Source organism: Alternaria metachromatica (assembly GCF_023757995.1).
Source record: "Alternaria metachromatica strain BMP 0045 chromosome Unknown scaffold_5, whole genome shotgun sequence".
NCBI lineage: Eukaryota > Fungi > Ascomycota > Dothideomycetes > Pleosporales > Pleosporaceae > Alternaria > Alternaria metachromatica.
Genome location: NW_026055496.1, coordinates 317269 through 332654, shown reverse-complemented (window position 1 = coordinate 332654; position 15386 = coordinate 317269). Strand labels below are relative to the sequence as shown.

The 15386-nt window shown below is 53.7% G+C and overlaps 5 protein-coding genes across 5 annotated transcripts; 2 read left to right on the top strand and 3 right to left on the bottom strand.

Moving 5' to 3' along the window:
* Positions 1–497: 497 nt before the first annotated feature.
* J4E83_003044 (uncharacterized protein) lies at positions 498–4572 on the top strand (the record flags this gene model as incomplete). The annotated part of the gene is made up of 2 exons (XM_049329984.1): positions 498–3731; positions 3781–4572. 2 exons carry the CDS (start codon positions 498–500, stop codon positions 4570–4572), a joined length of 4026 nt encoding a protein of 1341 aa, XP_049190480.1.
* A 311-nt stretch (positions 4573–4883) lies between these two features.
* On the bottom strand, positions 4884–6486 carry J4E83_003043 (uncharacterized protein; the record flags this gene model as incomplete). The annotated part of the gene is made up of 2 exons (XM_049329983.1): positions 4884–5497; positions 5520–6486. The coding sequence occupies 2 exons, from the start codon at positions 6484–6486 to the stop codon at positions 4884–4886; spliced, it is 1581 nt and encodes a 526-aa protein (XP_049190479.1).
* Positions 6487–6626: 140 nt separating this feature from the next.
* On the bottom strand, positions 6627–7338 carry J4E83_003042 (uncharacterized protein; the record flags this gene model as incomplete). The annotated part of the gene is made up of 2 exons (XM_049329982.1): positions 6627–7071; positions 7232–7338. The coding sequence occupies 2 exons, from the start codon at positions 7336–7338 to the stop codon at positions 6627–6629; spliced, it is 552 nt and encodes a 183-aa protein (XP_049190478.1).
* A 1211-nt stretch (positions 7339–8549) lies between these two features.
* On the top strand, positions 8550–9398 carry J4E83_003041 (uncharacterized protein; the record flags this gene model as incomplete). Its single annotated transcript, XM_049329981.1, has 1 exon — positions 8550–9398. The coding sequence occupies one exon, from the start codon at positions 8550–8552 to the stop codon at positions 9396–9398; it is 849 nt and encodes a 282-aa protein (XP_049190477.1).
* Positions 9399–11161: 1763 nt separating this feature from the next.
* Positions 11162–13475, bottom strand: J4E83_003040 (uncharacterized protein; the record flags this gene model as incomplete). The annotated part of the gene is made up of 3 exons (XM_049329980.1): positions 11162–13077; positions 13136–13321; positions 13370–13475. 3 exons carry the CDS (start codon positions 13473–13475, stop codon positions 11162–11164), a joined length of 2208 nt encoding a protein of 735 aa, XP_049190476.1.
* Between the last annotated feature and the right edge of the window lie 1911 nt (positions 13476–15386).

Genomic DNA, 15386 nt, shown 5'->3' with positions numbered 1-15386 from the left:
CATCATGCTTTGTGAATGAAAGAGATTATGTGAAAACAATGCCATCTGCTCACACCTGATACAAGGGAACAGCTGAACACTATAGAGCCTACGTTGACGTCAGGTCTCTACTTTGCATAGCTTGATCTTGATGTAGGTTCTATGGTGTTTAGTTTCCCCTTGTATAAGGTGTTCACGCGTTGGGAGCAGCTCTTGGATACCCTGTAATTGCACAGAGGCCGTGCGCGGGTTGGAGCTCTGAAAGCGACGCAGGCAACAATTGTCCAAAAGCTCTTCCAACCCGGCCACTGGTGCCTCCCTCGCATACTAAAACGGCAGCTCCCTCACAAGCTTTTTCCCTTCTCTCCCTCCCTTCCGCTCCCCACCGCGACATTGAAGCTGTACAGCACCGTCAACCCCGCCAAAGCTGCCCCGCCACACCACACGCGCCCCAGACTGCGGGCTCACATCTGTGATACCAGACGCGCGAAGTGCTGCAGGCCTTCTAAACATCAGCCATGGCGCCCTCTTCGGTCCCGCCTAACCCCACCTCCCATAATGTCGCCCAGCTGCTCCCCCGCTTCGCCGACGATGACCCCGATTTCCGCTTCATGGCCCTGAGCGACCTGCACGACATCCTCCTCATAGCTCACCCCGGCCTCCTCCTCCACGATGATGTCGTCTCGGCCAAGACGGTCGAGGGTCTCCTCACAACACTGGTCGACACCAACGGCGAGGTCCAGAACCAGGCCATCAAGTGTTTGGGCCCTTTCGTCAACAAGATCAGCGATAAGACGCTGCCTGTCATGATTGACAAGCTCTCTACGCTTCCCACTGGCAACACGGTCGACCAGTCTATACCCGCTATGGCCCTCCGCGAAGTCGTTATAACCCTTCCCCGTCCTACCACCGGTGCTGCGCGCAGCAAGTCGGTACAAGATGCATACAGCGCCATCAGCAGGGTCCTGATACCGCGTCTGATCGGATACAATGTTATACAACCAGCACAACAGGGCCTGACTCAACCGCCCAAGGGCATGTTGGAGTCAGACCTCGAGAAAGGCTCGGACAGCAACGCTCTCGACGTTCTCATCGAAGTCGCCAAGTGCTTTGGTCCTATGCTGCAGGATGTAGAAATCCAGGCTTTGCAGCAGATCACCTTCGCCATTCTCGAGAACGATCGGGCTAGCTCTATGATGAAGAAGAAGTCCGTCACTGCCATCTCGGTCCTGGCCGGTTACTTCTCAGACCAGCTTCTGAGCAGTTTCCTTTCAAAGGTCATCGAACTTCTGCGCGATCCCCACCTCACTCGCAGCAAGCGGAAGCTGTACATTACCATCTTAGGCTCCATGGCCCGGTCGATCCCGCGTAAATTCGGTCCTTACCTAAAGACGCTGGCGCCCTTTGTCCTGAGCGCCTTGAGCACACAGGAGCAAGACGAGGAGATGGATGTCTCAGACGACGAGGGTGAGCGCGACCCCGAAATCGACGAGGTACTCGAAGCCGCCCTTATTGCTTTGGACGGTTTCCTTGCCTCCTGTCCGCAAGACATGCGCATGTACACCGACGAAACCATCGAAGCCGCGACGCGCTACCTCAAGTACGACCCTAATCTGGCGCAAGACGACGACGATGAGGACGACGATGACATGCCAAGCGACGAAGAAGACGCGCTCGAGGGCGATGACTTTGAAGAGGAGACGGGTTATGATGACGACGAGGACGCAAGCTGGAAGGTTCGTAGGTGTGCGGCCAAGGTGCTTTACACTTTGATCTCGACGCGGAGTAACGGCGATCTTCTCGACGACGGAACTCTCTACGACCGGGTTGCGCCAGCGCTTATAACACGATTCAAAGAGCGGGAAGACAACGTACGCTTGGAGGTCCTGGCCACTCTATCCAACTTGATCAAGAAGTCGGGTGACGGACCCTCGCCTGTCAAGTTCGCCGACGAGACTCCTCAGAGTGGCACAATGCCACCACCGCCTAGCAAGAAGCGTCGTCGCGGCGGTAGCGATGCCAGCATGTTTGATCTGCAGGGTAGTTCGTCCTTGTCAATGGGCTATGCTTCACCCGCACCAGCTGGCACGCCTCCGGTCGGCCCTCGCGCAAGCTTAGCTAAGATCAGCCCGGAAATTGTCAAGGGCATTGCGCAGCTTCTGAAGCAGTCATCATGCCCGCCTACCACCAAGCAGGCGTCCATCTCTCTGATCAAGGACATCGTCATCACTCAGCGTGGTGGTCTCGATGGGTACCTCAACCAACTGATCAACCCTGTTGTAGAAGCTGCGAAGATTACTGGCGGTTCGACAAGTAGTGCTTCCGCTACCGCTAACACCTTACGCACTCAAGCTTTGCAGCTGATAGGAGCCATCGCCGATACTCACTCGTCTAAATCTATCCAGCCATATGTAGCGGCTATCATTGACGCGCTCCTCCGTGGGGTCAAGGATAAGTACAGCAAGTTGTCTATCGAAGCTCTGGCAGCAACAGAGCAGGTCATCAAGGCCCTCACACCTCCCCGAGCTGCTACAGCAGGAACGGAGAACCAGCAGCATCTAGAGCAATTGTTCGATGCGTTAGTCAACCGCATATCAGCGAACGACGCTGACGTGGAAGTTCGACGGAGTGCTATTCACGTCCTTGGATTGTTGCTTGGTAGGAGCTCTGGTGAACAAGGCCTCCTCTCCTCGCCAAAGCGAACGGCTGGACTTGAACTTCTGGTAGAGCGCCTGAAGAACGAATTGACAAGGCTTGCTTCAGTACGTGCTGTTGATTCTGTCGCTGCCCACACCAAGGCGCAAAATGAGTTGTCAGCCAAATGGGTACAGAATGTCGCACTGGAACTCGCTGCACAATTACGGAAAGCCAGTCGCGTATTACGCGGTGCCAGCCTAAGCGCACTACGCACTCTCTCATTGAATTCGCTATCACGGAGCCAACTCGACAACAAGACAAAAGCGCAGGTGGTGGAGATGCTGCTTCCGCTGCTGAACGCCAGCGATCTGCACCTCCTGGGACCGGCTCTTATCATCCTGGCTACATTCGTCAAGGACGACGCGCAAGTCATCATGACGCCCAGCCTCAACGATGCCCTTTGTCAAGTTGCTCAAGGCTCGATAAGCGGAACGCCGTTGGATGCACTCCTCCAGCTAGTACGCACTATCGGAGAGCAAGGCGCCGGAAAGGCCTTGATGCAAGCACTGCTACAACAAGTCGGTGTATCTGGGCATCCAGAGGTGGTAGGCAAGGTCATTGGTAACTTGCTTGTATATGGTGGCAACAGTGTTGGCGTAAAACTTGAGCAGTTCATCACCGAGCTTGAGACGGCACAAGACGACAAGCGCAAGTGTCTTGCCCTGGTAGTGCTTGGAGAATCTGCATTGCGCCTTGGTTCGCAATCTACCATTGATCCCAAGTTGTTCATCAAGTACTTCTCTGCTAAGTCCGAGAACGTACCACTTGCGGCCGCTGTTGCGCTTGGCCGAGCCGGTGCTGGAAGTGTCAGCAAATATCTTCCCGTCATTCTTTCATCTATGGGACAGCCTTCTTCACCGCAGTATCTGTTCCTACACGCTATCAAGGAAGTCCTTCAGCATGACGACACGGAGTCGGAGATCATCCCGTACACGTCAACACTGTGGGAAAACCTCGTTGTTGCTTCGCAGCTCGAAGACAACAAAGCGATCGGTGCAGAGTGCATTGGCAGGCTTACTATCATTGACCCGAAGACGTACCTTCCTCAACTTCAGGTAAGCCCTCATAGTCTTTTTTTTTTTCAACAGCTAACTTATAATCTAGGCGTTCTTGAACGACCGCAAGGAAAGCTTACGCGCCATGGTCATTTCTGCTCTACGATACACCTTCACCGATACCGATGAAGCCTACGACGAATACCTCCGCCCCATCGTTGTACCTATGCTTGTACAGATGCTCAACGAGCCTGATCTCGAGAATCGCCGTCTTGCTCTTATGACGTTCAACTCCGCCATGCACAACAAGCCTGACATTATCCTCCCTGCGCTCGACCAGCTGCTTCCACTCGCCATGAAGGAGACTGTCATCAAGCCTGAGCTTATCCGTGAGGTGCAAATGGGTCCATTCAAGCTCAAGGTCGATGATGGCTTAGAGATCCGTAAGAGCGCATACGAGACCCTCTATGCTCTTCTTGAGAAGGCCTTTGCACGTCTGTCACCCATCGAGGTCTCCGACTTCTTCGATCGCATTGTCGCTGGTATTACCGACGAGCATGACATCCGAGTTCTGTGCAACCTCATGCTCACCAAGCTTATGGTCATTGCACCGGACCAGGTCCGCTCGCGTCTGGATTCTCTTGCCGAGAACTTCCGCACTGTACTTGCCGTCAAGCCAAAAGAGAATGCTGTCAAGCAGGAGATCGAGAAGATTCACGAAGGCGCCAAGGGCGTGCTCAAAGTGTCAATGCAGCTTAACAAGCAAATGGGCACCGAAGCCGGTATTGGTCAGGACGATTCACAGTCTCGCATCTGGGCACAGTACTGGGATCAGATCCAGAAGGAACATGAGAAGGGTCTAAAGGCTGTTGCAGAGGAGCTCAAGGAGCGTGATCGCTAGCGGCGCACAACTAGGCCCCCTCTCTGGTACCTCAACAAGTACCCAAGCGATCCTTCCCATCCGTTATATTTCAGTTTCCGCTAAAAGTTTGCGCGATGAGATAGCACTAGAAGGACATGAAGGGATGTTCGAATGCATGATATGAGAATGGCGCGAAAATGGGAAGTAGAGAAGGCAACTGGTGATCGCATCGAAGCGATATGAATACGAAACATGATACCATTCAAATCATCCCGGGTGAACTCTAGCATGTGCAGTGATGTCGTGACATGACCTATCCACCATCTCATTGGCAATCTTACCCAGCTAGCTTACTCATCCTCTCCATTTAGAACCCCATGTCTCCCAAAAAGACCCATCGCCAGCAGCGCGAAATGCCCCCCAACGACTGGCCTTGCCACAAACGGGTAATCAGTATAGCCCCCATCACCCGTCGTCATAAAGTGATCGGAAAGCGCTTTATCCGTACTCGTCTCATTGATCCACTTCGCCAACGAGTTCACAAACAGAGCCCGCGTCTCAGGTCGACTCGTAGCCGCAGCCCACATCTCCCAATCGCTCTTCGTCCACAGGCGTCTGTTATCGAGGGGAACGCCATACTTCTGGACGACAGTCGGGTAAAAGTCCGACTGCATGGTGAAAAGAGATTTGGGGATTGCGCGCAGGTTGAAGAGGAGGGCTGGGAAGATGTTGTAGAGGATGCTGTAGGAGTCGGGGAGGTTGTAAGCGAGAAGAGTATGGTTGGTTGCGGGGTCTATGGCTGATTCGGACCAGAGGGTATAGTAGAAATACGCGTTGCGCATCCATCTGCCTGCTCCATAGCCTCTGTCGCCATTGGCTTGGGCTATGACACCCATGCAATTTAGGGCTACGATGCCTTTTATTGCGAGGTTAGTGTTGTTGGCGATGGGTTCGTTGAAGTCATCTTCAGGTTCGTTAGTACAAACGTTCTTGGTGTTGACGTGCTGCTTTGTACTTGCCTGTCGTAGTCTGATGCTCAGGGTATGGGCAATTTTCTACGAGGTATTCCGACCATCGCTTGAGGATATCGTAGTGGCTGACAAGGAATGCTGTGTCGTTGGTAGCCAAGTAGTATGAAGCTGCCAAAATAACCATGTTCGCGCTCTCTTCAACGGGCATCGCTTCTTCCCCTTCTTCATCGGGAACGGTGGAGCTGTAGTATCCTATGGCGTTTGGGTAGAAGCGCCCGATATCGTGCATGGCATATCGTTCGTGATAGAGTCCGGACTCTTGGAACTCGAAGACGGGCTTGAGCAGTAAGCGGAGAAGCTCCGGGTTTGCATAGAGCCAGAAAGGTAAAGCGGGGTAGATGACATCGGCCGTGTTTACTTTGCCGTCTGATGAAATCTCCTTCTGAAAGATAGTTGGACCTGTGGTGTTATCTGCAGATTCTGTGATAACGTTTGCAGCCAAGATCTGGCGGGCAGAAAGTGCGACAATGGCATAGTATGACTCCTCTTCAGATAGCGAGGATGCTTCTGCATGCATATCCGTCGCTTTATCCTCGGCATAGTAGTACTCCACATCATTTCGCAGCTTCATGGTCCAAAATTTGGCCTCTTTTGCGGTAGCTGGGTAGTCTTGGTAATGCCTGCGGATCATGTTGTTGGTATTATAATAGCAGTTGCTCGTAAGCCACCATGGTCGGAGCTCGACGTCCCCGCTAGCAGTACGGTAGTTCACAGCAGGCTCTTGAGTCGTGCCAACACTATACAGTGCTGACCCGGATTGACTAGACGCAAATTTATGCAAGAAACCGAACACTGGCATTTGATCAGGTGATGGTCCCCGAGACTGATTCTGATCGAAAGAATTATCCACTATGCCGCCATTGACGAACTGCCGTCGTACAGTGGTTGCTAAACCGTTCGCAGTATCGAATTTGGTGCTCATGCCGGGAGAAGAGACGTAGTGTAGGCTGCCCCAGTACGGTTCCTGTTTATGGCCACGATCGGACCATGAAATCTCATCTATAATCACTGCTTCCCTTAAAGCTGGTTAGAGTTATACTGAACATACTTTGATTCAACAGCTTACCAATGGAACAATGTGTCGGGGGTCTCCGTTCCCTTGGGCGGGCATTGAGTTTCGCCGAAAGACTCACCAGGGCAGTCAATGGTCAAGTTGAATGAAGCGTTGCCGCCTGCAAGCCACATAGAATCGATGTCTGAGTAGAGCTGTACGTCATGCGAAAGCTCATCGGTGGCGACAAATTCGACTTCCAGATAGCTGAGCGGAATACTGCTCTTGCACAGATCTTTCGGTAGAACAGGGGAGAAGAAACGCGCAACTACTCGCACAGGTCCAGCGGCGAATGTAAAGTTACTGTAGTGGGAGTCGTAAGACACGGTAAGTGGAGTTGCTTTCTCGAGACCTTGTACGGAGGGCGAGTCTCCCATGTATTCATAAGCCGTTCCGTCTACGCGTATGATGCCACTCCATCCTATGGGATCGCCAGTCCAGAAGGTGACATTCCGACTATTAAGCGTACTTCCGCCGGAGGTGGTGCTCCAAGCGCTAGTGTATGGGGAGCGGACTGCGAGCGGGATGGAAGGTGGTCGCAAAGGTGAGTAGATCGGTCTAGAGAGAGTGAGCAATGTACAACAGGGATTATAAAAAGACAAATTCGCTGTCTTACGCTGCTTGTTGAGCAATGGCGTTGCCTATACAAGAGAGGAGAACCAGAAGATATGAAACCATGTTGTCTGGCATTACTTGAGCATACGGCACGAAACTGTCTTCCATGATGTGATATATAGAAAGCATCCAGAGACAGAGGTCTGTACTCGTGCTCAACGGCGCACAGCGCCTGTCAGAAGGCATGGTGTCCAACAACCGGAACGTTACCTCGATAAGGCTCCTCGCAGCATCGTGTTATACAGAACATGATTCTTGGGATTTGTGTCAACGTAGATGCCTATCTAGGCAGGACCGTAGATGAATCAAGTTATCCCCGCGTGCTTGCGCTCACGATGAGCATGCCGTGGGTCTCTTTTTTCCAGGTGCGCAACTGTTCCAAGCCTGTATTTTCCCCACACCACACTGCGTACGATATAGATGACAGTTCATCTGATCAGATCGATAGCGTGTGATGACCGTGCAAGCTTACCCGGTCGCGTCGCGTCTCGACGCAGCTGGGAAGCCAACGCGTCATCCACAGCCTACAATCTCCTCCTCATACAGGCGCGGATATCTCCACATATCCAGCCCACATATATTGTCCAGTCTCTCCAGCCTTGTAGGTCTCGGCGCGCGAGTATGGCTTTCCGACATTGCTGGCAGATCCTCCGGGCGTTGGGCAGACGGAGGTTCGCGCTCGTGTGAGTCGGCACCGCGCAAGCTCAGTATCGATTGGTAACGACCCACGAAGGCGAGATGGGATACGTAAGTGTTGGCACGACGCGTCAAACGTTGCTTTCGTGCGCTGGAGGAGGGGTCGGAGACATGTGCCCCAAAGTCGCGTTATTCGCGATAAGCAGAGGAGGACCTCGGGAGGACGGCGGACTTGCGCCTAAACCGTTTCGGATCCGACATGTCCGGACGAGCCTCCTCCGGGCGCTACTTCCACATGTCCGCTCGTACATCACCTCTGAACCACAACACTACCACGTCGATTGCAGCTCTGGAAACGCCTGGATCACTGGCGAGTTCTCGCGAAAAGTCGTTTCCGTTAGTATGGTGTAGCCGGGCGTAAGCACAACGCATGTCAGCCTTGAACGCCACCAGCCAATCTAGCGTATCCTATAAATGTGTAAAAACAGAGCAGTATGACTAAGTTCGACTCGTCGGTCTCATAGACGTCCGACGCGGTATGCATGCCGTAATCTTCAAGGCTTCATGGCGTTCTGGCGCTATAGAGATGACTACATAAGACGTAGAGGCAGCCGTCTTGCTGTATGCTCAGCACATCAAACCCCACCCAAACATACATCGACAAAACCTCAAAAGCTATCATAATGACTTCCAGTTCCCCACATCAACCAAGGCAAGTCGCTGCCCTGCTTGAAGGCCAACGCAAGGTCGATGTGTACGAGGCTACAGGTGGTGCCGTGACTTCCCAGTTCGCAGCACACAACCTCTCGCTCCTTCCACCCATACCTCCGAATGCCATCATTCACGACAATGCCTGCGGGGCCGGTACAGTCTCTCGAAAGATTCTCTCTTCGAAGTCGCCATCAGGTCTTAAGATCCACGCCACAGACATCGACCAAGTCTTCCTCGACGCACTCCAATCAGACGTGCAGAAGAACTCCTGGCCCATCGACGTGTCAAACCAGAGGTCTGAAAGTTTATCGTTCCCAGACGACTACTTCACCCACTCAATCAACAATATCGGCATCTTCTTCATCAGCTCCGCCGGTCTCGATGGCGCCAAAGAAATCTATCGTACTCTCCAACCCGGCGGCACCGCAGTAGTAAACTGCTGGGAGAACGTCACCTGGCTCCCACCCTTCGCACTCGTGCATCAAGCCCTCCGTCCAGGCAAACCGTATCCCGCACCGCCTATACTGTGGAAAGACGGTCAGCAGATCCAGAAAGTGATGTTGGAGGCGGGTTTCTCGCGAACAAACATGAGGGTGGAGAAGAGCGAGGCTTGGGCGAAGACTGATGATCTGAGAGATTGGGCGGAGAAATCTTGGGCGTATTTAGGTGGCATAGGTGGGTGGGCGGAGACAGATGGGGAAAGATGGGATGAGGCGGTTGATCTGCTGGTGAAGCATCTTTTGGAGCAAGAGGGTACGAAGAAGGTTGGTGAGGAAGTCTGGATGAGGGCGAGTCAGTGGGTGGTCATTACTACGAAGTGAGTCTAGGTGATATCATTTGCTGGTATTGTTGTAAGGCAATTGCTGATATGTCAAAGGATTTAAGTTATCATTGGGAGCTATAGAGTCCAAACATGTACTGCAGAGCTGCCAACGATCATCATGCGCAATCACTGTTCATAGCCATAGCTAGGCGTCTCCTCCCCTTCCGTTCACTCATGATTCTCAGCCGAACACTGGTCTTCGACATTTAAGCGCAAGCCATGACATAGATCATGCCTGAAGATGGACTGGGAGTGTTTGAACCATAATCCGCGGAACACTTCTTGGGTGTGTTTGGTGGAGTCTTGGGCCTCGGTGGTGGTGTGGTGCCAGTCTTAGCGTCCTTGACAAAACGGTCAGCTCGACTACAAGATTAGGTTCTCGGAAGATGGTACTTACAGAGGGCTCTGGTAGAGGAAGGTCTCCTCGTCTCTTTTCGGGCGTATTAGGCGGCGGTGCTGGCGAAGAAGGAGGTGTGTAGCCAGTCTTAGCGTCCTTGAGACAACAGTCAGTTCACTTGCTGATCAGGCTCCCGGAATGAGATCCTTACAGACGGCTCTGGAAGCACAAAGTCTTCTCGTTGCCTGTAGGGCGATGCGGGAAGACCGGAACGTGGATCCAGAGGCCTTGGAGGCTCCGGACCAAGGTTCTTGTACGAATGTCAGCTTCTATGTGATGTACGTGTTTTTACATCATGGGTATTTACACATTTATATCCGCCCGGAGGTGTTGGAGGTGGGGTGTCAGGAGGGTTGGGCTCAGGACCCTTGCTTGAGTTCGGAAGACGAGGAATCTGTTCACTGAACAGAGGTTGGTTGATGTCGCACATGGTATTTGTGTTACTGATGGTTGTAGCTTGTATGAATTATAGAGTGCTGTTGCTAGTATTGTAGTAGATGCTGTAGCTGGTTGGTGGTAGAAGTTGCAGTGGTAGTTATGTATGAATCAATGGAGTCCATAGCGGACATGGTTTATATACCTCTCTAACTAATTCAATCTTCTTGATTTTGTGCTCTTCAAGGGGAAAAGCGTTTAGGGTATTGATGATGCCGTGAAATGGATAGAGAATGGCGAGATTGCGATAGCGGGCGATACTTGAAGGTGATACCGTTATAGCACTTGCGATCGATGGACCAAACACACGACTCCAGTTCTAGTATGGATATCCAGATATTGGAGTAGCCTTGATTGATGATGACTGATGGTTCGCCGCTTCTTCCAAGCCTGACCACGTTTGCGGGAACGCCCAATCACTCAATGTGGACACCTTGAGTGTTTAGCTGTGTGCATCGCGGGAATGACAAGGAATCATCCAACAAGGCAACGCAAAGTGATTCTTCAATCGATATTGATAAGCCCACCATGGTGAGCAGTAAACATTAAGTATGTTACATATATGTACACGTGCAGTCGGACCTCGTTATTGACAAAGTAAGAACAGTCTTCCAGCGACTGAAACCTTCCAACAAAAGGTGGTATATGGAGCACCACCCAAAGCAACCCCCAAAAGTCGGTGCTTGACCACCATCCAACATCGGTACAAAAGACAATTATAAGATGTAGCGAATGGATAGAGTAAGGGGTATAATGCAGAACATATGGTAAAGTAACAGCGGACTGGCCGGGTATCAGAAAGAATGAAGAGGGTGAATATTCATGCAAAAGGCCCAAACAAAAACCAGATCGCTAAAGGACGTGACAAATGAAAAGCAAAATATGAGCAAGAAGAAGCAACGACAACGGTTATGCGAGAGGTGCATGGTTCACGCCATCATCATGAGCCTTGTACCGCGCTTCTGGAGGTTTCGCGGTCTGTAATTGCCCGGGCCTAGGTTACTTCTCGGAGGTGCTGCGGCGCTTTGCGCATGTCGATCACAGTATCGCCGGCCAGCGACTTCAAAGTAGCCGTCGCGGAGGACGATGCGGCAGGTCGTGCACGTGAAACATCTTGGGTGAAACTTCTGGCGCAAATCGGTTTCGAGGTATTGGCCTTCGATGCCCCGGTTGCAGGCATTGCACAAAGATCCGTTGAGCTTGTGGTAGTGCTGTTCGCAATATGGCGAGTTCTCGAAGACATAGAACTCCGCTGTCGGGAAGGGATCAGCGCACGTTCTGCACGTGAAGCAATGCTTGTGGTAGCGTCCCGTAAGGCGGCCGGAAGAGTCCTTCACGGACTTTCCAACAATTGGCTCCGAGCACCCACGACAGTTGCCTTTGCTAGCAGCCTTAGGTCGGCGCACGTCTTGTTGCTGGGGTTCAGGCTCGGCCATGCGTCTTGGTGGGCTTGCATTGACTTGCGCCGGGTCCTGGGGTGTTGCCGGCTCTCTTTCGAATGTGTCACGCGGTGTTGACGCGCCCATCTGTATGGCGGGGTCCATTGGCGACTCAGGGTATTTCGCATATCCTCCAGGCGGAAACGTGTCCTGGCGATATCCCGGTGAAAGCGACCTTGGGTACGGCTCCGCCCCATCGGGCCGCATGTAACTCTTCGGCGCTCGAACAGGCCGTGCTTCGGCGTAGGACTCCGGGCTTGCGCTTCTCTCAACATTCTCCTCGACGATGTTGTCAGGACGACTGATCTTGGAAGTCTGGCGTGAGTGCGCAGCCTCGGACTCTGGGGGGCTTGATCTGGAGCTTGTCATGCTGCGGTAGCCCGAGCTGGCGTATGAATCGTCTGAGAAGCCAGAGTCCGAAGGGGTGTGGAGTGCGTTCATGGGCGCATCACCGAGCCCAGAAGCTGCTAGTGGCGGTGGACGTAAGGAATGCGTTGGCGCAAGGCCTCGTGGCATGTCGCTTTCCGAGCCACTTCGGCTTGAGCCGCGAGAAGGGAACATGCTGTTTGAGAGAGACATGAACTCCGGGGGGTCCAGATCGGTCATGTCTGCTGGCGGTAGATCTTTTTCTGAAGGCCTCCTAGGTCTTGGTGGGGGTTCTTTCCGCTCTCTGCTGTTCGGTCGTGACGGAATTGACCTTGCAAGGTTTTCTTGAGAAGCTCTGGAAGGCTTGGCAGATTCCTTCTGCAAGCGGTCTAGGAATGCGTCAATACCTTCAGCCTGTTCCGACGTGGATGGCAGTGGTGGCAGCGCATTGGCTCCACCCATGCCCGGCTTCGGGCGAGCAGGAAGACCTATGCTGCGACTGGAGTGTGCTGAACTCCGCGACGCATTCGATGTTGTGGAAGTACGCTGTTTCGACACGCTCTTATTACTGGCGGTACTGCCGTTTGTGCCCATCCTTCTATGCCCAAGCGCCGGCCCTTCTTCCGCGAATGGTCTTGCTGCGCTTGATGTGCTCGGCCTTCGGTCTGCCGTTCCATCGAAGGGTCCTGGTGCAATGCTGTTCATGCGCTTGGCGATGTTCTCTCCACCATCAAACCGGGGGCTGAGGGGTGCGAATAGAGGGCTTGGTTGAGCATAGTTTTGCTGGAAGGGTTCCAGGCGTTCTCGTGGTTGAGGTTTGGCACTCTTAGGAGTACCGTTCTTGGAGGGAAATCGGGGAAAGGCGCAGTCCAAGTTGGAACTGTAATCGGGCGATGGGGGTGCCATGGGTCGCCCAACCGGAGTTGTGACACTGCGGTTCATCTTGAAAGGAGACTTTGGCGGCGCCAGACCTGGGGATCGACTCTTGTAGTCAACTTGGTTGCTCATTGGCGATGGTTCCAGCGGCCGGAATGGTTTGTCTAAAAAGGTCAGCACAATGTCTACTACTCAAGTTGGTTTACCCTTTTGGCTGCTTACTCGCTGCATTTGAATCGATTCTGGGCGGGGGAGGCATGCGACCCGATTGCGCTGGACGTTCCGACCGGTTGCTGAACGTGGGACCGCCAAAGGTTGCTGCGCGGTTCATCTTGGGCGACAGTATAGAGGGCGGGGAACCCATAGAGATGGTCGAGGTGGGCGACATTGGCTCAGGAGCGGGCGTTGCTGCAACTGATGAGTGTGTGTTATAGTGTGCATTCGTGGCGTACTCACCCGCTGGGGGTGCTGCAGCGCAGACATGGTCGGCTAAATGGAGGATGTCAATGTCCACCGCGCAGGATGAACACTTGATAGTCGGAAGCGTGCTCATTCGTTCCATGTTGGGCGCGTATGCGGTGCTGGTTCAGAGAGGGAGTCCGAGGCGGTTCGTGCCTGGACATTCAGTATTAAGGCCGTTCACGTCCAGCGGAATATCGTCGTAAGGCTATCTCGAAGATGGTGGCACGAGGTGGGAGCAGGCAAGGTATGCGGCGGTGGTCGAGGACGGATGATGGGCGGGAGCGCCGAGAAACAAAGGTGCAGGGTTGTTGGATCCTCAGAAACGGTGTGGGTGGGCCTTGCTGAATCAGGGGAAGCACATGCGGGCGTCGTTCTGAAGTGGCTAGCAGCCAGGGACGGCAGCGGGATAAAGGCTAGCCTCGCTGCGTCCTGCGGTCTAAGAGGCTGCTGGGCCCCACAATCGACACGCGCAATGTTGGGTATTTGATGCTAATGAATTATCCTCATGAGATAGATAATGACCGCGTCTGAGCGCCGGCCACCCACAGCCCGCTGAGCACAGCAGGGCTGATCGGCATTAGAGATGAACACCCAATCGCCAGCCAGTCGCAAGGGACGACGCGCCCCCTTCTGCGCGTCCTTGTGTGTCCTGCACGTAACTCGCGCGTCCCTGAGATGCGGCGTCAGTGGTCGAGCACGGCGGCCTCCATGATTCGACGGCCATGTGCACGGGACGGCGGCCTGTACCTAGCTACCTGGGCATGGGCACATCGTGTGGTCCTCTCCGTGTCAGTTGCACGCACCAGAGGCGGCCGGCTGCGATGAAACCGTAGTCGCTGGCGTAAAGTCTCGGACCCAACACCGTCGCAGTGACGATGTCACGGTTGCGACCCAAGACCAACAGAGTTCGCAAGCTCCAGGAGGTCGCAAATCGCGGCAACAACGTTTGCCAGATGCGTGCACCGTGTATAGCCAAGTCCTGCAGCGACGAGCAGGTGGCTTGAGGCTCTGGTCGCCTGCTGCCCATGCGCTGGTCAGCCACCAGGGCCGGACATTACTCTCGGGCTTGATTGGCCACTCGCGGCATCGTTCTCGTTGGTCGATCGACGCTGCAGATACAAATTATCCATAACTAAGCGCCCCTTTCGCTACGTCAACAGTTTCTCGTCCGCAATGTTCCCATCAGCCATGTTCTCACGTCGGCGTGGCCCGCGACACACAGTGCTTGACATGTCGCAGGTGCTGGAAGTTTCGAACTGCTCGCATGCCGTTGCGCCAACTGCTGCCCTGGGGAGACCCATCTCCCTGCGTGCCTGTCTCGGCCTGCATGCAGCATGGTGGCCTAACATGGTTCCCTTGGCGAACGGCGAGGCTGATTGTCGATCAGCAAACTTCCCATGCAGGTTGCCGCATTCGTCGTTCTCCCAGCCGACCCCAGGGTCTCCCCCCATGTTGCTTGCCATCGCGGCTAATAACATCAAGAAAATAATGTCAACACTGGTCTCGTGTGGACACCCTGCCAGCAAGCAGCATCTGTCATCTGTCAACAGTAGCCGTCTTGCATCGCCGAGACTCCACACAAAATAACGCTGCGGATTGTGTCGCGTGCCTTTTTTTCGTTCCGTAAACATGTCTGACGCACACAGCGTGTCGAGTGCTACCACAGCGCTTGACTGACGACATCACCGTGCTTTGAAACAGTCCGTGGCTCAGACACCGTCCAAATGCCATGCTTGCCATTCTGGCGCCAGGCCAATTCCCATATGCCTGAAAACTCTTACACATCGACACCCGGCTCCCGAGATCCCCTCTCCGTAGTGTTGTGCACGTGATGGCGGGGTCCGTATCTCCGTACCCGTACCTAGGTACTCTAGCACTAGCTACACCTGCCCAGTACGTAGCTCATAGGAGGAATTAAACAGTTCCCACAGCGGTACGCTCGAGCATGCAGAGACAGCTGTCCATGCAATGTTCCTTCGCTTAATGCCAACAGAGCGCTCTCGTCGCGTCG